Here is a 19521-nt window from a genome sequence, read left to right as displayed (position 1 = left end):
TCAAGTCAACAGATGCAAGTCAATTCAAGTCGCTTGTCACTGGCTTTCAAGTCGTAAGGTCAAGGTCACATTTATTTCTAAAGCACACTCATTATTGCTTCCCCAACCCAAAGTGCTGTTCAACACAGAAGATAAAATCGCAAGGAAGTATAACCAAAAACCATAAAACCATAAAAATTAGTCTTTATAGATTTTATCAAGTCAAGTCATTAAAATAATGACTCAAGCCTGACTTGAGTCCAAGTCATGTGACTCGAATCCACACCTCTGCTCATAATCAGTGATGGGTAGATAAGGCCTCGTGAAGCGTTTTCGGTGCATTACACAAACTATCGGCTATGAGTCAACACCGCCCCGTTTGTCTGCTGACACCTGCTGCATCATTAACATCATTGCAGGCAGACCTGAAAGTGAGACACCCTGACATCAAGTCCATCGACATATACACAAGTCCCGCTTGGCTGTAATGTGGGCTGGTCTGATACCCCCCCCCCCACCCCCACCCCCCCGCGCTCTGACGGTGGGACAGCCAAATTTCCACATGCATTTCCCGTGTATTGTCTCATATTGATGCCATTCTTTTATTAACCCACTCAGGCTCAAAATAAGTTTTGATTAAGGGACGAACAACTAAGTCCTTCAGGGGCACTTCTGAGTGAAATGCTCATGAAATACGAATGTGGAGTAACCAGGCAGGTAGGTTTTAGCGTTGCTAATCTGCAACGCCTGCCTCCAGAGGGTTAATGTATGAAAGTTTAGTTGAACAAATGCAACATTTAACCTGCAGAAAATATGAATGATTTCAAAATAATCAATTAGAAACAAAATTCTGATGGATCTTGTTCCTCCTGCAGCTGGTGGATCCTCAAGTGGACAAGCCAAAGTAACAGGTTTGGGCTGGACCCTGCCGGGCCCCATGGGCGTGAGCCTGGACCCCAGGGGTTTGCACACAGGCAATGCAAAGAGAGAACAGTTTTTCTTTTCAGTGTAGCAGACTCCAATCGTACTTTAACCCCTTACATTTCCAGGTTTAATGAATGCAACAGGGTTTTGTCCCACGGGCGGGAAGCTGGAATGCTGAGGGGTTAAAATATGATTGTTTCTGTCTCGGTGCACTTGAGCAAGTGAGATACAACGGGGTATCTTGTGATGAACTTAATTGATTTACCGGTGCTGCACAAGACTTGAACAAGTGAAAAGAGTTTTGGTTTTACTGGTGTTTATAGATACTTGCAGGGAGCAGATGTTTAGCCAGGAGAACAGAGGCGCTGCACCAGCATCCACATTGTTCTGCTAAAGGTTCTGTAACAAGTGTGGACTGACTGGTGGGTTTTGAGCACAGGAAGCTGTGACGCACTCTGAACCAGAACCAAACGAGAGAGTTTCAACAGTGGAGGCGATGGATGATGTAACATAAAGTATCACCTGAGTGTTCTCAGGCAGTAAAGTCAGCTGTGGCTACCTTGTAGCTCATCACCATTAGTGTGTGAATGGGTGAAAGACTCTGTGTCTGGAGGGGTTGAGCTATATTAATATGAGCCATTAATTACCATTGTTACCATTTAATTGTAACAAACTGGATATGAAGCTTTTCGTGCAGTCCAGCAAGTCTAGGAGTTGTAGAGCAGCCAGAGAGGTGTAAGGTGCAATAAGAGGAGGCTACGCTCGGACAGCAGAGGGCAGCAGCACAGGGACATGTCACTCAGAGAACTATGGGGAAGCTGCCGAGAGCCCAGTGGGTCTGCGGTGGGCCCATGGGAGTCAGAAGGATGTGGGACAGGAAGGGGAAGGTAGGAGCAGGGTGTCCGTGCTTTTTATTGACTTCTACTTCCCATCGCCACTTCCTGAAACAGCAGCGCCAGAGCCAAAGAGACTGACTCAAAGACATGAATTTAAACTCTTTAGATGTGACGAGTGGACTTGGCTTTACCGTGACCAGGGATACCTAGAGACAACACTTTTCAGTTTGATCCCTAAACGGTTTTTTCCAGCTTTCCTGAAACTGTTGATTAAAAACAAAACCATAGAACTGATGAGGTTTTAGAAGGAGGTAGTCCGTGGCTTCACCTTGCTGCAGAAGGGGCGGGTCAGAGTGTCAAATGTCTGTGTACCCCTGTAGAGGACAAATGTAGAGAGCACAAAGATGGGAGGGTCCAATTCAGACTGAAGTTGACATCATGATTGTGGTTTGGGGTTTGGAGAGGCGTGGTTATTTAGTTCTTAAAGAGGTCTGCATAGATGGCATCACTGTTGTCTCACAGCAAAAGTGTTGCGGTTCAAATCCCAGCGTGTCCTCTCCATGCATGCGTGGGTTTCCTCTGGGTTCTCGGGTTTGCTCCCACAGACCCAACACATTCATGTTCCTTGTTCCTCAGTGTGGCTGTCTGTGTGCCTCAGTAATGGACCAAAGACCTGTCCAGGGTGTCCCCCGCTACTCACCCATAGGCTGCTGGAGATAGACCACAGCTCCCTGTGACTTGAAGCATTAATCAGTCCAACATGAGTGAATGAATGCATAGTCCACACATAAACATATATTTATACTTCATTTTAAAGGTCCATTTACATCTACATGAAACGTTTCTGGACACGTCAGCAACACAGACTCTTATTGTTTAGACCTGCACATCTGGACGTACTGAACAGCATAAGACCGTCGGCCAGTGAGCTTCATGTCTTCATCAGAGTCCTCCTCCTCCTCTTCTTCTTCTTCAGCATCGTCATCCGTCTCGTCCCGCTGCCCCTTCTTGTCTGCCTGGTGCTGTAAATTGCTGTGTGGCTGCAGGTGAAGAAAGAGGAGGCACACTAGGTTATGACCTTCAGAACAACAGAGAAAAGCGTTTTCTCACCCTGGGAGCTGGTCCTTCATCACGTCCACGCTGCAGTGCATGGCTTTGAGCTGCTCCAGAGGTTTCTACTGAAACTGGATTTGGGGGATTGGAAGAGCTAGGAGGAAGGCTGGAGTAATGGATCGTGGGAGGAGAAGACTGGCTGTCCAGAGACCAAACTGGAGGGTCGAATATCTTTATCCGAGCAGAAAACAGCTACAACGGGACGAGACAGTTCTAGTCATGTCACAACATCTACCCTTTATATTTGGACACATTTCCATCTACGTAAACGTACAGCAAAAAGAAAGTTAGGCCATTGGTGTTTGGAAGATTGTTTCTTTGTTGAAAAGATAAATGTTGGTCGTAAATCTTCTGCTGCTGGACAGTCTGATCATGTCCTTTAAATGAAGGCAGGTTTGTAGGTCCGTTCGTTTGTGTTTGAGCAGCAGAGCGGTTTATGTGCATGTGCTATTGTCAGTGTGTCTTGTTTCTTCTGACTTTCAACCCATCCCATAAAAAGCACGCGTCAACAACAGAATCAGCTGTTTGACAGAGAAGATCTTCACGGATCAACCCACAAACTGACTTCCCTACAAAAGTGGAAACATTTGTTGGACATGATCAGGCTTTTTCAGAGGTTTTACACAACAAAAATAAGGAACTTCTCATTTTGGTCTTTTAAATGTGACATGAAAAGGCATAACTGACCTGGAGATCCTTCTGAGTGTCCATGGCCTCCAGGTTGAGGTACGTGTGAGTGTAGACCTCCAGAGCTTTTGCATAAAAGCTCATTTCCACAGTGATGAAGTTGATGAAAATAGTCTTTGGAACAAAGAAAGAAAACATGCTTCTGAATGTTTCATCAGCTGTAGGACGTGTTTGTTCATAAAGCACTGTGTGAGACTGACTTTTATGTCCAGCAGCTTCTGCCTCTGGAAGTCCATGATGGTATCTTCTAGCTGTGTGATGCTGCGCTGGGCGTTGGTGGAGGCCTGCTGAAGATTCAGCTCGGCCTGGTAAACACAATAAACCACTTCTTCTCTTCATCTGTGTAAGCTGGCAGAACAGCGTATGAAACAGTAAAGGTGTACATTACCTGGGACTGAAGACTGGGTTCAGGAAAGTGTGGTAAAGTTTGCAATTTGATTTATTAGACAATAGAGAACAGCTACCCGTGTAGTGTTATCAGCTAGATTTACTCCTATTGATCAGTAGTCAGTGTCATGCTGTGGAACACACTGGACCTGGATGTGGGGCGACGGTGGCACAGGAGTGAAGTCTTCACCCCGTGATCGGAAGGTTGCAGGTTCGAGCCCCGCTCAATCTGTTACTGCCGTTGTGTCATTGGGCAAGACACTTAACCCCCCGTGAGTACTAGTGGCGGGCCTCGCCTCTGTCAGCGCGCCCCAGGGCAGCATCACCACCAGACTTTATGATTGGCTTAGTTGATCTCTGTGAAGCACTTTGTGATTCTCTTTCTGTGATGCAACATAAATAAAATGTACTTCAAAGCTTTGGGTCATAGTTAAAAAATTCTAAAGTAACTCAAAAATGAGTAAATGTAACGATATGATCCTGTTCTGCCAGGGATTCAGTTCAGCTTCTACAGCAAAACGAATCCTTCGTAGGGATGGGAACCGAATTCTGTACTTTTTAAGGTACCGACCGAATTCCACAGTACCGACCGAGCACCGATTCACGTCGTTTCAAACGGTGCCTCGTTTCGGTACCCGTCCTTCATAACGAGAACTTGCCTAGACAGCTGCGCATGCGCAAGAGCGTTATGTTATGTTGTCGCTCGCTGTACTCGCTAGACCTTACTCGCTCGCTGCGAGCCAGTTGTAAACAGAGCAGCATGGTAGAAAGAACGAACACTAAAGCTTGGGTCCACTTCACTAAATGTGATGGGTAACTGGGTGATGATGAAACCAGCGAAAACGATCTAAGTGAGACATCCTCATGTTAATCTGCTCCGGTAGGTAAATAACATGTTTAAGATAACGTTAGCTTGATATGTTAGCTTCCGTTTCGCTAATGGTGCGTTCGCTTTCTCCTCGGAACTCCGAATTTCCGACTAGAAGAATATGAACGCGCTCTAAAGTTTGGCTTCACTTTACTAAATGCGACGGGTGATTGGGTGAAGATGAAACCAGTGACAACGATCTAAGTGTGAGGCCTCATCGTTTTAATCTGCTCCAGCAGCTAAATAAACTGTTTAAGATAGCGTTAGCTTGATATGTTAGCTTCCATTGCCACCGTCATCAGCTAATGGTGCGTTTGCTTTCTCCTCGAAAATTCCCAATAGGAAAAATCAAATGAAAAAAGGCGGCAAAAGGAATGAAGATACACAGTAAATTTAGTTCACAGTAAAGATGTTTGCTTCAGTTTAATTATCAGCTTATAAAACTACAAGGACGATGTTAAAATACAAACAGTTGAATGTTATTTATCGTGATATTTATCAAATATTGTTATATATTGAGAAAAATATATATTTAATTATAAAAGAGAATTAAAATAATAAACACTCAAAAGTATCTAAAATTGGTACCGTTAAATACCGCTATCAATTCCTAGGTACCGGGAATTAGTACCGAATCTATTCAAATGTCAAAGTTACCCATCCCTACACACAAGGGAGTTGACCCAAAAGACGTGAGTCTCCACAAGACGGAGATGCCACTCAATGAGAATGCGCCCCAGTTCCCAGCACACTTTAAGCTAACCGAGGAAGAGGAGGGAGGGCAATGAAAAGGGACTGATTTTTTGTATATTGGAGCCAAGTGACTATCGTAGTGTTGCTAGTGCCAGGTTCCTGCTGGTTTTAGAAGTTTGCCTAGCCGAACACTGCAGAACAGGATACAATCCCTTGTCGATCACCTGGGCTTTTCTGTCGCATTCTCTCCAGCTTCTGCAGCTCCTTTTGCTCCCTGTTCAGGTCAGAGCTGAGTTTCTTCAGGTCCATCTGGATGGAAAATAGATTACGAATGAAGAAATGCAAGTGGAGAGCTGAAACCCTCAGACCCACTTATCTAAAATCCCCCATCACTCATTTCTGCTGTTTCCTCAGAGAGTGTGTGTGTGTGTGTGTGTGTGTGTGTGTGTGTGTGTGTGTGTGTGTGTGTGTGTGTGTCCCATTCACTTATTGTGTAGTGATGGGATTTTCATGGGAGCCCTTTATTAGTCGGTCTTTTACCTCAAAAAGCCATTCATAAGACTGGCTCCTTTGAACGAAGCAAAGCCAAGAGAGCGGGGGTGGGGTATTAAGAGCAACGTGTTCCTTTGGTGTCCGTGAGGGCGCACGGTGGTTGGGTAGCGTTCCTCCGACGTCTGTCACGGCAGTGGGTGGGGGTTGAGCGGGTGCGCTTTACTGACTTTTGGGGAGGTTTGTTACCGGAAGACAAGATGAACGGCTCTCTACAGGGACTTTGCTCTCATCGTTCACTTTGAAAACCCGTTGAAAAGATTTGATTCGTTCGTGAACGTCACATCACTACTGGGTGCGCCCCCTCCCCCTACAACTGGTCTGTCTCGCGGAGGAGCTAATTTGTGTGCATCTGTGTGAAGCACGCACAGGAAATAAAGAACGACAGAAGCAACCCCCCCCCCCCCCCCCTTCCCCAGCCGCAACTCGGCTCCCATCGTTCATTTTTATGAGCCACTCAAAAGAATTGGTTCGTTGGCAAACGTCACAACTCTATTACTGTGTTTTATGCTAAGCTAAAGCTAAAGGAGTACAGCCGGGTCAGGAGAATGACTGGACTGGTTACAAAAAGGCTATTCCCACATATCTAACTGGGAAATATGTCAACCGTCAAAATTTCAATTTTGAATGGAAAATCCCTTTAAGAAGAATTATCCAAGTGACCCAAACAGGTCACCTGATGGAAGCGTGACTTGAACAACTGTCTAATAATGTCTGGAACTTCCAACCCGTGACCAGACAGACCTCTCTGCCTCATTCCTGATTGCTCACATGATGCATTTCATGCTGCTGCTGCTGCTGTAAACTCACCTTTTTGTTCTTGACTATATCTCCATAGGCTTTTAGAGGTGCAACAACTTTGGTCTCGAGTCGGTCAACCTGAAAAAACACCTTCAGATCACAACCACATGGAGTTTTCAACATGAAGGACCAGCAGGACGAACCGTGCCGTGTTTACGACCTGAGCCTGTCTGTAGTCCTGAACCATGGCCAAATCCTCAGCAAGGTTTTTCAGGCCCGTCTGAAACTCGAGGTCCTCTGTACTGGAGAAGTCAAAGAGCTGAGCAACCAGGAGGTCTGCCCTGTCCCTGAGCTTGGCCTTTTTTCTGGTATATGAGGCCAGGATGGAGCACATCTCACCAAGGTTCTTCTCAGCCAGCTTCAAAGTCTGCTCCATTACCTGAATCGTAACATCTCTTCTAAAACTCACAAAGCATTCCGTTAAAGAGCATTAAGGGACGATTAAACTCAACTCAAACTTTATTTATAGAACAAAGTTTAAAACAGGAGAAGTAAACTGACTTACTGAACAGATAAAAGTTAACATATACAACACAACCCTAACCCAACCGTAACCCTGAAGAGAGTCTTCAGAAGGTAGAAAGCTCTGACTCTCAGCTGAACTAACATGCCCTGGGAGGCTGACTCTCTTGGTCAGCTTGCTTCTCACAGCAAACCTTCTGTCAGGAATCTTGGCGTGACCTTTGACCCAGCTCTCACCCTGGATTCTCATGTCAGTTCTCTTGTTCGCTCTTCCTTCTTCCATCTCAGGAACATTGCTAAGCTGAGTTCCATTCTGTCTCGCTCTGAACGTGAGACAGTTCTCCACACCTTCATCTCCTCATGCTTAGACTACTGTAACTCTCTTTTCACGTGTCTGAGCAGAACCTCCCTGAACCGTCTACAGGTGGTTCAGAATGCCTGTGCTCGGCTTCTGACCAAGTCCTCCAAACACACCCACATCACCCCGCTTCTCCTCCAGCTTCACTGGCTGCCAGTCAACTTCAGGGTTCATTTCAAGATCCTGGTTCTGGTCTATAGGGCCCTACATGGACAAGCACCATCTTACATTGGTGATCTTCTTAGACCCTACACCCCCAGCAAGCCCCTGAGGTCCGGTGATCAAAGCCTACTGGTTGTGCAGCACCAGGCTAAAGACCAAAGGTGACAGATCATTTGCTGCTGTGGCCCCCAGACTCTGGACCTCTCTCCCCCTGAGCCTGAGATCAGTGGACTCAGTGAACTCCTTTAAAAAGCAGCTGAAGACTCACTTGTTCAAGCTGGCTTTTGTATGACCTTCTTCACCACTCTCTCTTTATTCTGCTCTCCCCACCTATTCCACCTTCCTCAGGATCCACTGATTTCCCTCTTTCCTATTCACTCTCTCTCTTTCTTAACATTTTTTAACCACAATTGTCTATTTTGTGCACACTTAAAAATAATTTTAACCATTTTCTAAAATCTTTTTTTATATTTTTACATTTTTTTGTTTTTGTGAAGCACCTCGTGAGTTTTATCTTAAGAGGCGCTATAGAAATGATATTTTCTTCTTCTTTCTTCTTCTTGCCCAGAGCCCCATTACTGTAACTCCTAATATGAATCAGTCGGATCAGCTGTCACCAAACATCTCCAGCTTCAAGGCGAAGAGAAGCACCGAAGACCTACCTGGGAACAAGGCCGGACATATTTCCTCTGTCTTCTCTCTACGTCTTCAACTCTGATGTTTACTTCAGGTTGGACTCAGCTGGGAGGCCTGTTGCCATGGGAACACTGAGCTCAAACAAGGCTGAGTTGAGGTGCAGCTGTGACTATTGACCACCAGATGGAAGCAAATCACAGATAATTCCATCCACTGAAGCTCGGCTCTCTGTGGCCTTGCCGCAAACTAACGGACCCCATCCAGCATGGACGTAATTTTCACTTTAGAAGTGGGGGGTGGGGTGGGGGATCTTTACAGTATGCTCTAAGTAGCTAATTTGTGTGCATCTGTGTGAAGCACGCACAGGAAATAAAGAACGACAGAAGCAACCCCCCCCCCCCCACCCCCCCCCCCCACCCCCAAATGACGTCCTTGCCATCCAGGATTAATGTTTTAAAACGGTTGATCTTTCCAGTTTTATTTTGTTGTTCCTGTGAGTCGTCCTGGTGTTTACTCTTCATATTTGTTGTTGTTTTTTTTCCTTTCTGTTGAACTCTTCCTGTTTTATCTGTTCACAAAAAACGACCCAACATTTCTTGCCCTGGCCCAATTTCTGAGGGTGTCAACGGAGCTCTTGTAGTTCTGTGCTGGTTTGACAACACCTCAGGTACCTGGTGTGTGTGTGTGTGTGTGTGTGTGTGTGTGTGTGTGTGTGTGTGTGTGTGTGTGTGTGTGTGTGTGTGTGTGTGTGTGTGTGTGTGTGTGTGTGTGTGTGTGTGTGTGTGTGTGTAAAACAGCACAGAAAACCAGACAACATTGTTTAGACACATTTTATTGTTGCACTAATATTTTCAAGACACATTAATAGCAGTAACAGACCCCCCACCCCCCACCCCCCCACCCCCAACCCCACCCCACCCTATTGAATCATTAGGGGCCAAACGGGCCCCAGGAGCCACAACAGGAACTAATCACGGTTTAAATATCAGCAAGCATTTATTATGATTTGGGAGCTCTAGTGAAACAACTAAGCGTACAAACATCATGAAACAGAAGTTTAAGGTCAACTGAATCTAAGTTCAAGCTTTTATAATCTAATTCCCAGGGTAGCTAAAACATCAAAGCTGTGATAGAATAATAAACGTTCTCATCTACAGGAGCTATAACCGTCCTCTCAAAGCTTTTCATGTCAAACACAAACAGAATGTAGAAAAATAGAATAAAGAGATTTCATTTGACTGAGCAGGACATTTTTGGTACTTATTACATTAACTCTAATATATGCTAAAAGCTGATTATCCAGAGAAATGTAAATGTCTTGCTGTCCCAACAGCATTAAAAGTAGAATTTAGGAATACATCTCACATTTTAGTGTGAAGATGTGGGTTTACTATCATCTGTTGGGTTCAGGATCTCCAACATCAGGACCAGTAAGGCTCCATGTGTCTATATTGCTGTCATTAGCTGCTGATTCCCTGACCCGATACTGTTTAGCCTGTCGAGTCACATCCGGATCCTGAGTCTAGTTTTGGTGCAGGTCCTGTCTCATCCAGCTCTGAATCAGGGATCAGTCAGGATCGCATGATGGCTCTGAGCTAGGCATTCTCTGAATCCTTTGTTCTGTCATGGTTTAATTTTAATTAGCCTGGTTCTGTAAAACCCTGAGAAAAGCTCTTAAACCTTACTATTTATAAACAAACAAAATGTCATTTTCATCTTTAATGTTGGTTTGTAGGAGAACGTAAGTAAAGTTATTTTGTTTCATGTGCTGGTGCATAGAAGTACTGGCAGCACTGGGATATACGCTGACCCTCTGAAAACAGAAAAACCCACAATGAACCCTGAAAGTCAGCTCAGACGTTCCTGAGCTGTGCTTCAGAGGAATCGTCTCATCCAACATGAGTTAAACCTTTAACAGAATATCCACCACAGGTGCTCTGGTCCACTCCTCATGAGCAGACACCTCCAGATGCTTCAGCTCCTTCTGCAGATGTTCAACAGGTTCTAGATCAGGTTCTAGAAGAAGGAGAACCACTTGAGACCACAGTTGGTTCTGATTCATTCCTGGTGTTTTTTGGGGACTGGACTCATTACCCTGCTGGAGGACATGAGACACCACATCTGGCTTCAGAGGGTCTTGAGGTTTCTTTGGACCCTGAACAGATTCAGGTCTCCCTGGTTGAAAGCAGGTCCAGAACAGAACCGAGCCGGTTTACCAAGCTCCGGCTTTGTCTCATCAGAAGCTTTGTGGCGTGCAAAACAACTCTTAATGATTTCACTGATCATTGTGGGGGTTTTCCACCTTTGAGGGTCAAACGTCTCCACTCCTGTGAGATGTTTGAGTCTATACGTTTGTTCGTAGTGTTTGTTACATCTATCCAGCTGATCCTGCAGGTGCAGCGAAACAAGCAGAGAACTAATATGTGACCCACCAACTCCAAGCAACAAACTGGATTATTTACTTAAGCAAGACACGCAAATAACAGCCAAATATGCTTCGATTTACACTTAGGATGTCAAGTAAAAGCTTAGCGGAGAACAAATCTACATTGCACTTGTCAGGAACGTTCAGTTGTTGTAGGAAAACTCAACGAACTCAGGTAAAGAGGCGAGGCTGTGAATGCCGAAGAGCTCAACGTTTGGTCCAAGAGCAGCGTGATGCTACATCGGTGTTTATCTTTACATTTACATCCGCTTTTAGAGCAAACCACTAATTAATCATCTGCAGCTTCCCAGAGCTTTATGGAATAATTTAGCCTCTTTGATCGGCTTTTCCCATTCTTCCAGTTGAAGAACTGACATCGACATGAGCAGCAGCCAGGCTCAGAGACTCCTGCTCAAACTGATGGGACCAGGGTGGATCTGGGACACTACTGCTCTTGGGTAATGGACCGATGACATCCATGGCTATTCTCTTGTAAGGTACATCCATTATTGGTAAACTTTGTAATTGGGCGCTGTCTGACACTTTGGTGGGAACAACTAGTTGACAGTCATGACAGGTTTTGCAATAATCAACAACATCTTTGTACATTCCTGGCCAATAGAACCGCTGAGCAACACGACTGTATGTTTTTGCCTGTCCTAGATGTCCTGACCAGGGTACAGTATGACCCAAATGTAGGATTACGGCACGGTACTCTTCAGGCACCACCAGTCTGGGTTCATAATATCAGCAAGATACAACAGTTTATCCTTCATGATAAAAGGTTCTCCATCTAAACTTTTGACCCCCCCCCCCCCCCCCCACTCCAACATTTTCTTCACCAACTTCATGTGCTTTGAGTAAAAGAGGTTTTAAAGATGGATCATTTTCTTGGCTCTCTTTAAAGTTAGGGTTAGGGGATTTGCCACCGCCGATCAATAGGTGGGGTTATAGGCAAAGCAGGTTCAGCAAGTTTTGACATACCCTTGTACTTGTGAGAATCAGGTGAACCTAAACATGAGTCCAAATGGAGGATAATCCAAGATCATCTGAGATTATTTCACCTTTTAAATACTATTTAAAAATTTCTAAGAAAATAGAAGCTGTTCTTTGTTCCATTTAATTTGAATATTAAAAATAAAACTGAAGAGTTGCTTTGCTTCATCCAGTTTAGTTTTCTATGTTCGGAATATTCTCTTCCAGGTGAAACTAATTAAAACTTGTGGTTTCTAACTTTTTTAGTACAAAACCAGCAGCCTAAACTGTCAGTCTGAGTGTTCCCCTGCAGCCTACGGCAGTTGCTGGAGCTCATGCTGACGAAGCTCCATGCCTTCGCTGAGTTTTTCAGCCTGACTGCAGTGAAAGCAGTTTACATGGGGAAACATGCACCTCCCACCCCCCACCCCCTCCCCCCCCCCCGCCCCCGCTGCTGTTTGTTGCATCCTGAAACTCCAGAAGTGGTCTTCCAGCTGTCTGAGACGACAGACCTTTTCCTGACTCTAAACCAGAAGCTGATGACACGCTGAGTTGCTAACAATAAAAAATCTGACGCTTTGTTATGGAGGTTCTTTGTAAATGTTTTAAATCCAAACATCCACGTCTTCATTAGCTCTCAGATTAAACGCCTACGAGGGTTAGGGTTTTTTAAAGCCTCCCAGCCTTGAATATTTTAAAATTAAAACATAAAAGATAGTTTTTATGAAAAGATAAATAAACATTTTATTTTATAATCATGACTTTATACACCGAGGGGAAATACTTGATTTTACAATAAAACTTTAGATTTATGATTTGATGATGTACAGATAAATTTGAGGCACCTTAATAAATAATTTCTTTTGTTTGTTAAAACGAATGAATATTACAAAATTATTTGGATATTAGTCTATTTAACATCCTAAAACATTGTTAATCCACCAAGTGGGTAAAAGTTTGGTTGGTGTTTCCTAATCTGATGAGTGATTGTAATAAATAATCCTGTTTATGATTTCCATAATCAAGCAGCCTCACTTTTATTACACAGTTAGGCTGGATATTCCTGCAGGAAGGCCCCGGAAGCTCCATCCAGCACTTCCCATCTTTACCATCAGCTCTGGCTGCGTCCAGACAAAAACTGTCCACCCTCCAGCTGGGTGTTGTCTCTGAAAAAGGACTAATATCTGTCACATGGACCAGTGTCTTGTGGGTAATGTAGTGTATCCGAATGAACGACTGGTCCGGATAGAGCGCTCGTCTGTTCTGTGTTGATCCGACACACGAGCATAAACAAAGAGCAGCAGATGAGTCCACGTGTCGGGCAACCCTGAAGAGTTTTATGGGTGTCTGAGCAGAAAGGGGTTCCCTCTGCAGACTCTCGTCGTGATGATCAAACAGGACTTTTGTGCTTGAGGTTAGAACTTTTTAAACAGGTTGTGAGGCGATAACTGAGGTACGCTGCAGAGATCCATTATTCAGTTAGGATCCTTTCGTTACTAGTCACGGCCCAACAACCAGATCTTCACATGTTGGATTCACAGCCCGTCTGAAGTCGGAGTTTTAGATTTTTACTAACAATAATGTGTTAATTTGGGCGAGAACTTCATGATTTAGCCATTCACAAGCTTCAACGTACCAAACGTGTTTTGGTTAAAAATGGGTGAATGCGGCAGAAACACTCTCAATGTTTCTCCAAAGCGTCACAAAAGCAAACTGTAGGTTAATGCCACGACGTTGAACAGTTGACGATAACAGCACGTCTAACCTGGATGAAAGCAACACGGACAACAGGTAAACTGTTGGCTTGTTCCTCTTTAGTCCTTTGTAAACTCGCCGGCCTCCCAGCGCAGAGCCATGGCACTTTTTCTTCTTCCTCCAGCGAAGGCATCAGGAAACTGAAAGAGAGTGAAACGTTTATTTTCCCCACCGGTTAATCAGACCAAAGCCCCTCTCACATGTCTGTACTTGGGGTCACACGCGCGTTAGGAAACATGCTGTGGAAGAAGATGCCATCAAATGTTTTTCCGGATTTAAAGCTTCATACCTCTCTGTTGTTGTCAGACGCAATCACTGGTTTGATGGGAAGCTTCTAAACACGTGACTTTCACTGGAGCTTTTATTACAGAAGCAGGGAACATGGACAAGACCAAAAAGACTGTGACTGACTTCAGGAGAAGTCATTCACTGCATCCCCTACTGGCTATTGACAGTGCAGCCTTGAAGAAAGTGAGGAGCCCGCCTTTTCACTGGATGAATAAGCGGCGCATAACAAGTGAGAAGAAAGACGACAGCGTGTATCCAGAAGAGTCTGTGGTTTATCCCTCTTAAGCCCAATTTATACTTCTCTGTCAGCTGTCTCACAGAGTGAGAGCTGACAGACATTTTGCTTTCAGACTTCTCCGTCAGCTGGGCATTGTTGCAAAACAATTCCCCGCCAGGACAACAGAGGGCGTAGCGCTATTCTGAGGTATCCTGCCACCATTACAGTCATGTGTCCGGTCCACTATAGGGAGCCTAAGTCACTTCCGGACCACGGGTCGCCGGAAGAATGAAAAAAATAAATGCAAGTCAACGGGGCTAAAAACGCAATTTTCTAATTCTGCTTGTTATGCCCCGTGGATTTCATATATGCTGTCTGTGAATTTTAAGTATGCATTTTGATTGCAAGAATGTGCTTATTTTCGAACGGGGGGAAACGTTATTTTAGGTTTTGTGTGAAAATAAGTCCAGGACTATAAATACGCTTCACGAAAGGGACGTCATCGAACCAGACACGGAGAAAAACAGAGAGAAAATGGCTGCAAATCAAATCAAATCAACTTTATTTATAAAGTGCTTTCACGTGCCCAAAATGGACAAACAAAGCGCTGTACACCAATAAAAGTCACAACAATAAAAAAGACATATAACCATTTAAAATACAATAAGAAATCCCGAGTTCAAGTTCGCAATCCATATCAGTCCTTTTTCCAAAATTCAATTCAATTTTATTTATATAGCGCCAAAGCACGACAAGAGTCGTCTCAAGGCACTTCACATAATAAAAATTCCAATTCAGGTCAGTTCATTAAGCCAATCAGAAATAATGTTTCCTATATAAGGAACCCATTAAATTGCATCAAGTCACTGACTGGTGTCAGTGACTATACAGCAATCCTCAGATCCAGACACATTCAAAGTGATTCTGCCCATGCAATCCCAACTTCAATGTCCAAACGCCAACGAGAACAGATGTGTTTTTAGTCGGCTTTTAAAGGTCTCAAGTGGTTTGGCCTGCTTTACGTCAGCTGGCAGCTCATTCCAAAGACTTGGTCTGAGCACTGAAAAGGCAAGACTCCCACGAGACTTCAGGCTGTACCTGGGCACGGTTAATAGTCTCTGGTCAGCTGACCTAAGGGAACGCACCGGGACATGTCGGTGTATGATGTCAGAAAGGTATATAGGTGCCCCTGAGTTTAACGCCTTAAACACAAACAGGATAACCTTAAATCTGATGCGATAGAAGACAGGGAGCCAATGCAAGGCACATGGGACTGGTGTAATATGTTCAGACCTCCTGGTAGATGTTAACAACCGAGCAGCCAAGTTCTGAACCACCTGGAGGCGTGCTATTGGAGCTTACCTAAACCCCGCATATAGCGAGTTGCAATAATCCAGCCTGCAGGTAACAAAGGCATGGATCACAGTTTCCAAATGACTACATGACAGAAATAGCTTAATTTTCGCTATATGGCGTAGATGAAACAAGCGAGATCTCACGATTCCGTTCACTTGAGCCTCAAATCTGAGCTCTGCGTCCAACTTTGCCCCTAGGTTAGTGACCACCGCCTTCTGATGCGGTGCCAGTGTGGAAAAATCAAGCCCTTGGGCACCTTTTAGGGTCTTTGGTGGAGTAAACAGAATTACTTCAGTCTTGTGTTCGTTGAAACACAAGAAGTTCTGAGCCAACCATAGCTTGATGCCCTCCAGGCAGTCCAACAAAGGTTGAATGGTGCATAAACCACCACGCCTAATTGGAAAAATGACCTGGCAATCCTCAGCATATAGATAGAATGACACGTCATGCTTGCAGAATAGGTCACCCAGGGGTAGGAGATATAGGGAGAACAATAGTGGGGCCAAAATCGATCACTGGGGCACTCCCCAAGGCAGCTCAACCAGTTCGGAGGAACAGTCCCCCAACCTCACACCAAAACTCCTCCCTGTCAAGTATGATCTTATCCACTTAAGTGCCTGGCCCGTAATGCCCACAGACCGCTCCAGCCAACTATCTCTCACCTAATGTATCCTCTGTAATCTCCAACCTTGGAGTAAAAATGGACCAGGCTCTGAAGATGGATGCCCAGGTCAATAACACAGTTAAATCACGTTTTTACCAACTAAGACGCATCTCAAAACTAAAGCACATCCTGAGTGTACGTCTTCTGAAATCGGTGGTCCACACTTTTATCACCTCAAGGCTGGATTACTCTAACTCCTGCTTATATGGCATCAGTAAAGCAGCTCTCTCTAGACTTCAGCTGGTCCAGAATTCAGCAGCTAGGTTGCTGACTGGAGCTGACAGAAGACAACACATTTCTCCAATTCTGAAATCTCTCCACTGGTTGCCCGTGCAGTTCAGGATAAACTTCAAAATTATGCTTCTCACTTACAAATCCTTGAACCATCAAGCTCCTCCATATCTGTGTGAACTTGTCCATTACTACAACCCGCCGCGTGCTCTCAGGTCTGAAGATAAGCTCCTCCTAGCTGTTCCCAATGCACGTTTAAAAAGCCGTGGAGAAAGGGCTTTCTCTGTCTGTGCACTGAAGCTGTGGAACGCATTACCACTGCTAGTGAGGCTAGCACCAACAGCTAGCATTTTTAAATCACGCCTGAAAACTCACTACTTCAACCTAGCTTATACAACATAATTATGAACCTCACTGACATCTGCACTGTTTATAAACTGACTCCACAATTATCGACTTCCGTATTATTGAGGTTCTTTGTAAAATGTTTTTTTTTTCCTATTTTTACTTCACCCTGTGTCTTAATGATTTTTAGCTGTTATTTTTGGGAATTTTGTTGTATTTCCTTTTTATCTTTTATCTGTGTTCGACATGTTTGTATAATGCCTGTTTAATTAACCAACATTTTTAGTGTACAGCGCCTTGTTTGGTTGTAATGCCTTGTGAATGCGCTTTATAAATAAAATTGGATTGGATTGGATTGGAGCCTGTTTATTAGGATGCTATGATCAATGGTATCAAAGGCTGATGTCAAGTCCAAGAGCACCAGAACCACAGCATCACCGGAATCATTAGCCAATAAAATGTCGTCGAGGACCTTCAGCACTGCAGATTCAGTGCTATGAAAGGGTTTAAACCCAGATTGAAATACTTCTCCAATTCCCCATTCCTGTAGAAAAGACATCAGTTGGATAAACAATCTTCTCTATGATATTTGAGATGAAAGGGAGTGTAGATACAGGTCTGAAATTAGAAAAGATTGTTGGGTCCAACCCTGATTTCTTAAGAAGGGGTCGTACCACCGCCTGCTTCAGGGAAACAGGGACTTCCCCAGACAGCAAGCTGCTAGTTACAATTTGCAGTTCATGGTCACCCACTACAGGAAAAACTTCTGTCAGTAGCCTTGCCATGAGAACATCCAAACATTACTGGCCTGTGATCTGAAAAATAGGCCTCTTGGACCTGCAAGTTTAGCGAACTAAAAATCCTTCCTTCAGGAGGAAAGATCCACCATAAATCTGGTCATTTGGTAAGTAGCAGCTACGCTAGGGGAGAGGACATCCTGTGGTGATGTCACATATGCGACGTGCTGATGTTGTCATGCTGATTACAAACTTTTACAAGCTGATAAATTGCAAAGTACGTGACTGGCGTGGTCGATACGCTCATCATTAATTTCCATTTAAATTGCAGTACAGCATATGTGAGATCCAGGGTCTAAGGCAAAGCGGGTTAGAAAATAGCGTTTGTAGCCCCGCTGACTTGCATTCATTTTTTCATTCTACCGGGGACTCATGAGCCGACCGGAAGGGGAGGGGACTTAGGCTCCCTCTAGTGTATTTAATGTTGTGTTTACATGTTTTAATGTATTTCAGAGACTTTTTAACACAGACATTTTGTCCCTCATTCCTCTCCACCTCTTCGTGCGATTGGCATCTCTAAACCCAGGTTTCTCGTCTTTTCTGTCCACGAATAAAATGCTTGCTGCATATTTGTACTCCTTTAGTCACACGTGAAAACATGTTCATATTTTCATACGTTTCCTGCAATGCTTTCTTCAATCTCTTCATTTTTTGATGAGGCAAAGATGGTGCTGTTGGCGAATTTACAGGAAGACATTTCCTGACCAATCACAAGCTTGCGGTCTCCGTCAACAGGGCACGTCTCCTTCACCCTCTGCGAGCCAGATTGAGGGCTCTTGCAGCGACGCATAACGGCGTTGCGCATCTCCGTTCCGGCGCAGATGGAGAAGCATAAATTAGGCTTTACTGCTGACCATCTGCTGACAATTCCCAGTGTTGCATTCTTTGTTGGTAAAGTTAGTAAAATGGACACTATCGGGTGTTAAAGAAAGACAGTCTGTCTAGTGCAGGGGGTCGGCAACCCAAAATGTTGAAAGAGCCACATTGGACCAAAAAACAAAAATGTCTGGAGCCGCAAAAAAATAAAAGCCTTATATAAGCCTTAGGTTACACATGCTGTATGTATCTATATTAGCCTACTATCAAAATGACTAAGTTGGCTACAAATACATAATGAGCTTTCATGATTAAATGTCTGTAGCGCATCCTGTAGAGAATGACGCACCACGTGACTACTCTGTTGTACGATGCCGCCTCAAGTTTAACTACATTACAATATTAATGAATCTTGTTTCATTGCTTTGATGAAATTAAAGAAATGCAATAAAGAAATCCGATTTTTGATGTCATTTTTATTTTTAGGATTCGAAAAAACAACAAAATGGAACGTGAATAACGTGCCCCTCATCGGGGCAACAAACAGTGCAATAAAACGCAGCCTGCATTTATAAAAACGACTCCTTCATGTAGTCACCATCTGTGAACGGTTTTCCACGCTTTATTATCTCCCCGGTTGCAACAAAACTTGCTGCAGAAGTGGAGTTTGGAGATGCAATTCACTTCTTAAATCTATTTTTGCGCTCCTGTAATTTCTCCAGAAGTAATGCAATCGCACGTTTTCTCTCACTCCCACCTGGATACTCGGCTGCAAATGTAGCATGCCTTCCCTGGAAATGTCTTTCCACATTACTCTTTTTGTTGTTTGACAACTTCTCGTTACAGAGCAAACATTCAGGCAATCCTTCCGCATTGACAATGAATGCAAATGATTCGGTCCAAGAAACGTCGAATCATCTGTTCTCCTCAGTTATTTTTCTCTTTTTCCTTTTGGGATCCATGGCCCATCACACAGCCGCCGATCTGTTTACAACAGCCACCTGCCTGGCATCCCGCCCGGCTGATAGAAACATGTGTCGTAGGCTATGACGCAAATCTTCGTTGACAGAAATGTTGAAATTTAATATTTTTCTACACATTTTTACAGCACTGAAAAACGTTAAGAATATTTGTGTCATGTTTGTCCTCCTACAGAAACTATATTAAAACAAAAAAAAATCATTTCCTTCCCCCATC

General features: G+C 44.1%; 2 protein-coding genes across 5 annotated transcripts in view; both read right to left on the bottom strand.

Moving 5' to 3' along the window:
* Positions 1–2508: 2508 nt before the first annotated feature.
* On the bottom strand, positions 2509–8844 carry LOC107382715 (CBY1-interacting BAR domain-containing protein 2). The gene is made up of 9 exons (XM_054751371.2): positions 8482–8844; positions 6998–7235; positions 6847–6915; positions 5695–5796; positions 3928–3933; positions 3740–3844; positions 3540–3653; positions 2850–3044; positions 2509–2779 (listed from the first exon to the last, which is right to left on the bottom strand). The coding sequence occupies exons 1-9, from the start codon at positions 8499–8501 to the stop codon at positions 2609–2611; spliced, it is 1020 nt and encodes a 339-aa protein (XP_054607346.1). The 5' UTR covers positions 8502–8844; the 3' UTR covers positions 2509–2608.
* Positions 8845–11334: 2490 nt separating this feature from the next.
* Positions 11335–19521, bottom strand: part of palmdb (palmdelphin b) — an 81484-nt gene continuing 73297 nt past the window's right edge. For all 4 annotated transcript variants that reach the window (XM_054751372.2, XM_054751374.2, XM_054751375.2 and 1 more), the window contains one exon: positions 11335–13750. In XM_054751372.2, the coding sequence (XP_054607347.2) occupies positions 13670–13750 (81 nt within the window). In that variant the 3' untranslated portion in view covers positions 11335–13669. The remainder of the gene's footprint in view (positions 13751–19521) is intronic.

The sequence above is a fragment of the Nothobranchius furzeri genome, chromosome 7 (genome assembly GCF_043380555.1).
Source record: "Nothobranchius furzeri strain GRZ-AD chromosome 7, NfurGRZ-RIMD1, whole genome shotgun sequence".
NCBI classification, from domain to species: Eukaryota; Metazoa; Chordata; class Actinopteri; order Cyprinodontiformes; family Nothobranchiidae; genus Nothobranchius; species Nothobranchius furzeri.
The sequence above is the reverse complement of the archived record's forward strand: the minus strand, read 5'-3'. Positions and strand labels throughout refer to the sequence as shown.

What these genes read in the sequence shown, in the direction of transcription:
- LOC107382715 (XM_054751371.2), bottom strand. Translation starts at nt 8,501, where the DNA reads ATGTCCGGCCTTGTTCCCAG. An exon ending in ATGTCCGGCCTTGTTCCCAG is followed by an intron (nt 7,236 to 8,481) that starts GTAGGTCTTCGG and finishes TGTGAGTTTTAG; the next exon opens with AAGAGATGTTACGATTCAGG. An exon ending in ATATAGTCAAGAACAAAAAG is followed by an intron (nt 5,797 to 6,846) that starts GTGAGTTTACAG and finishes TTTTCCATCCAG; the next exon opens with ATGGACCTGAAGAAACTCAG.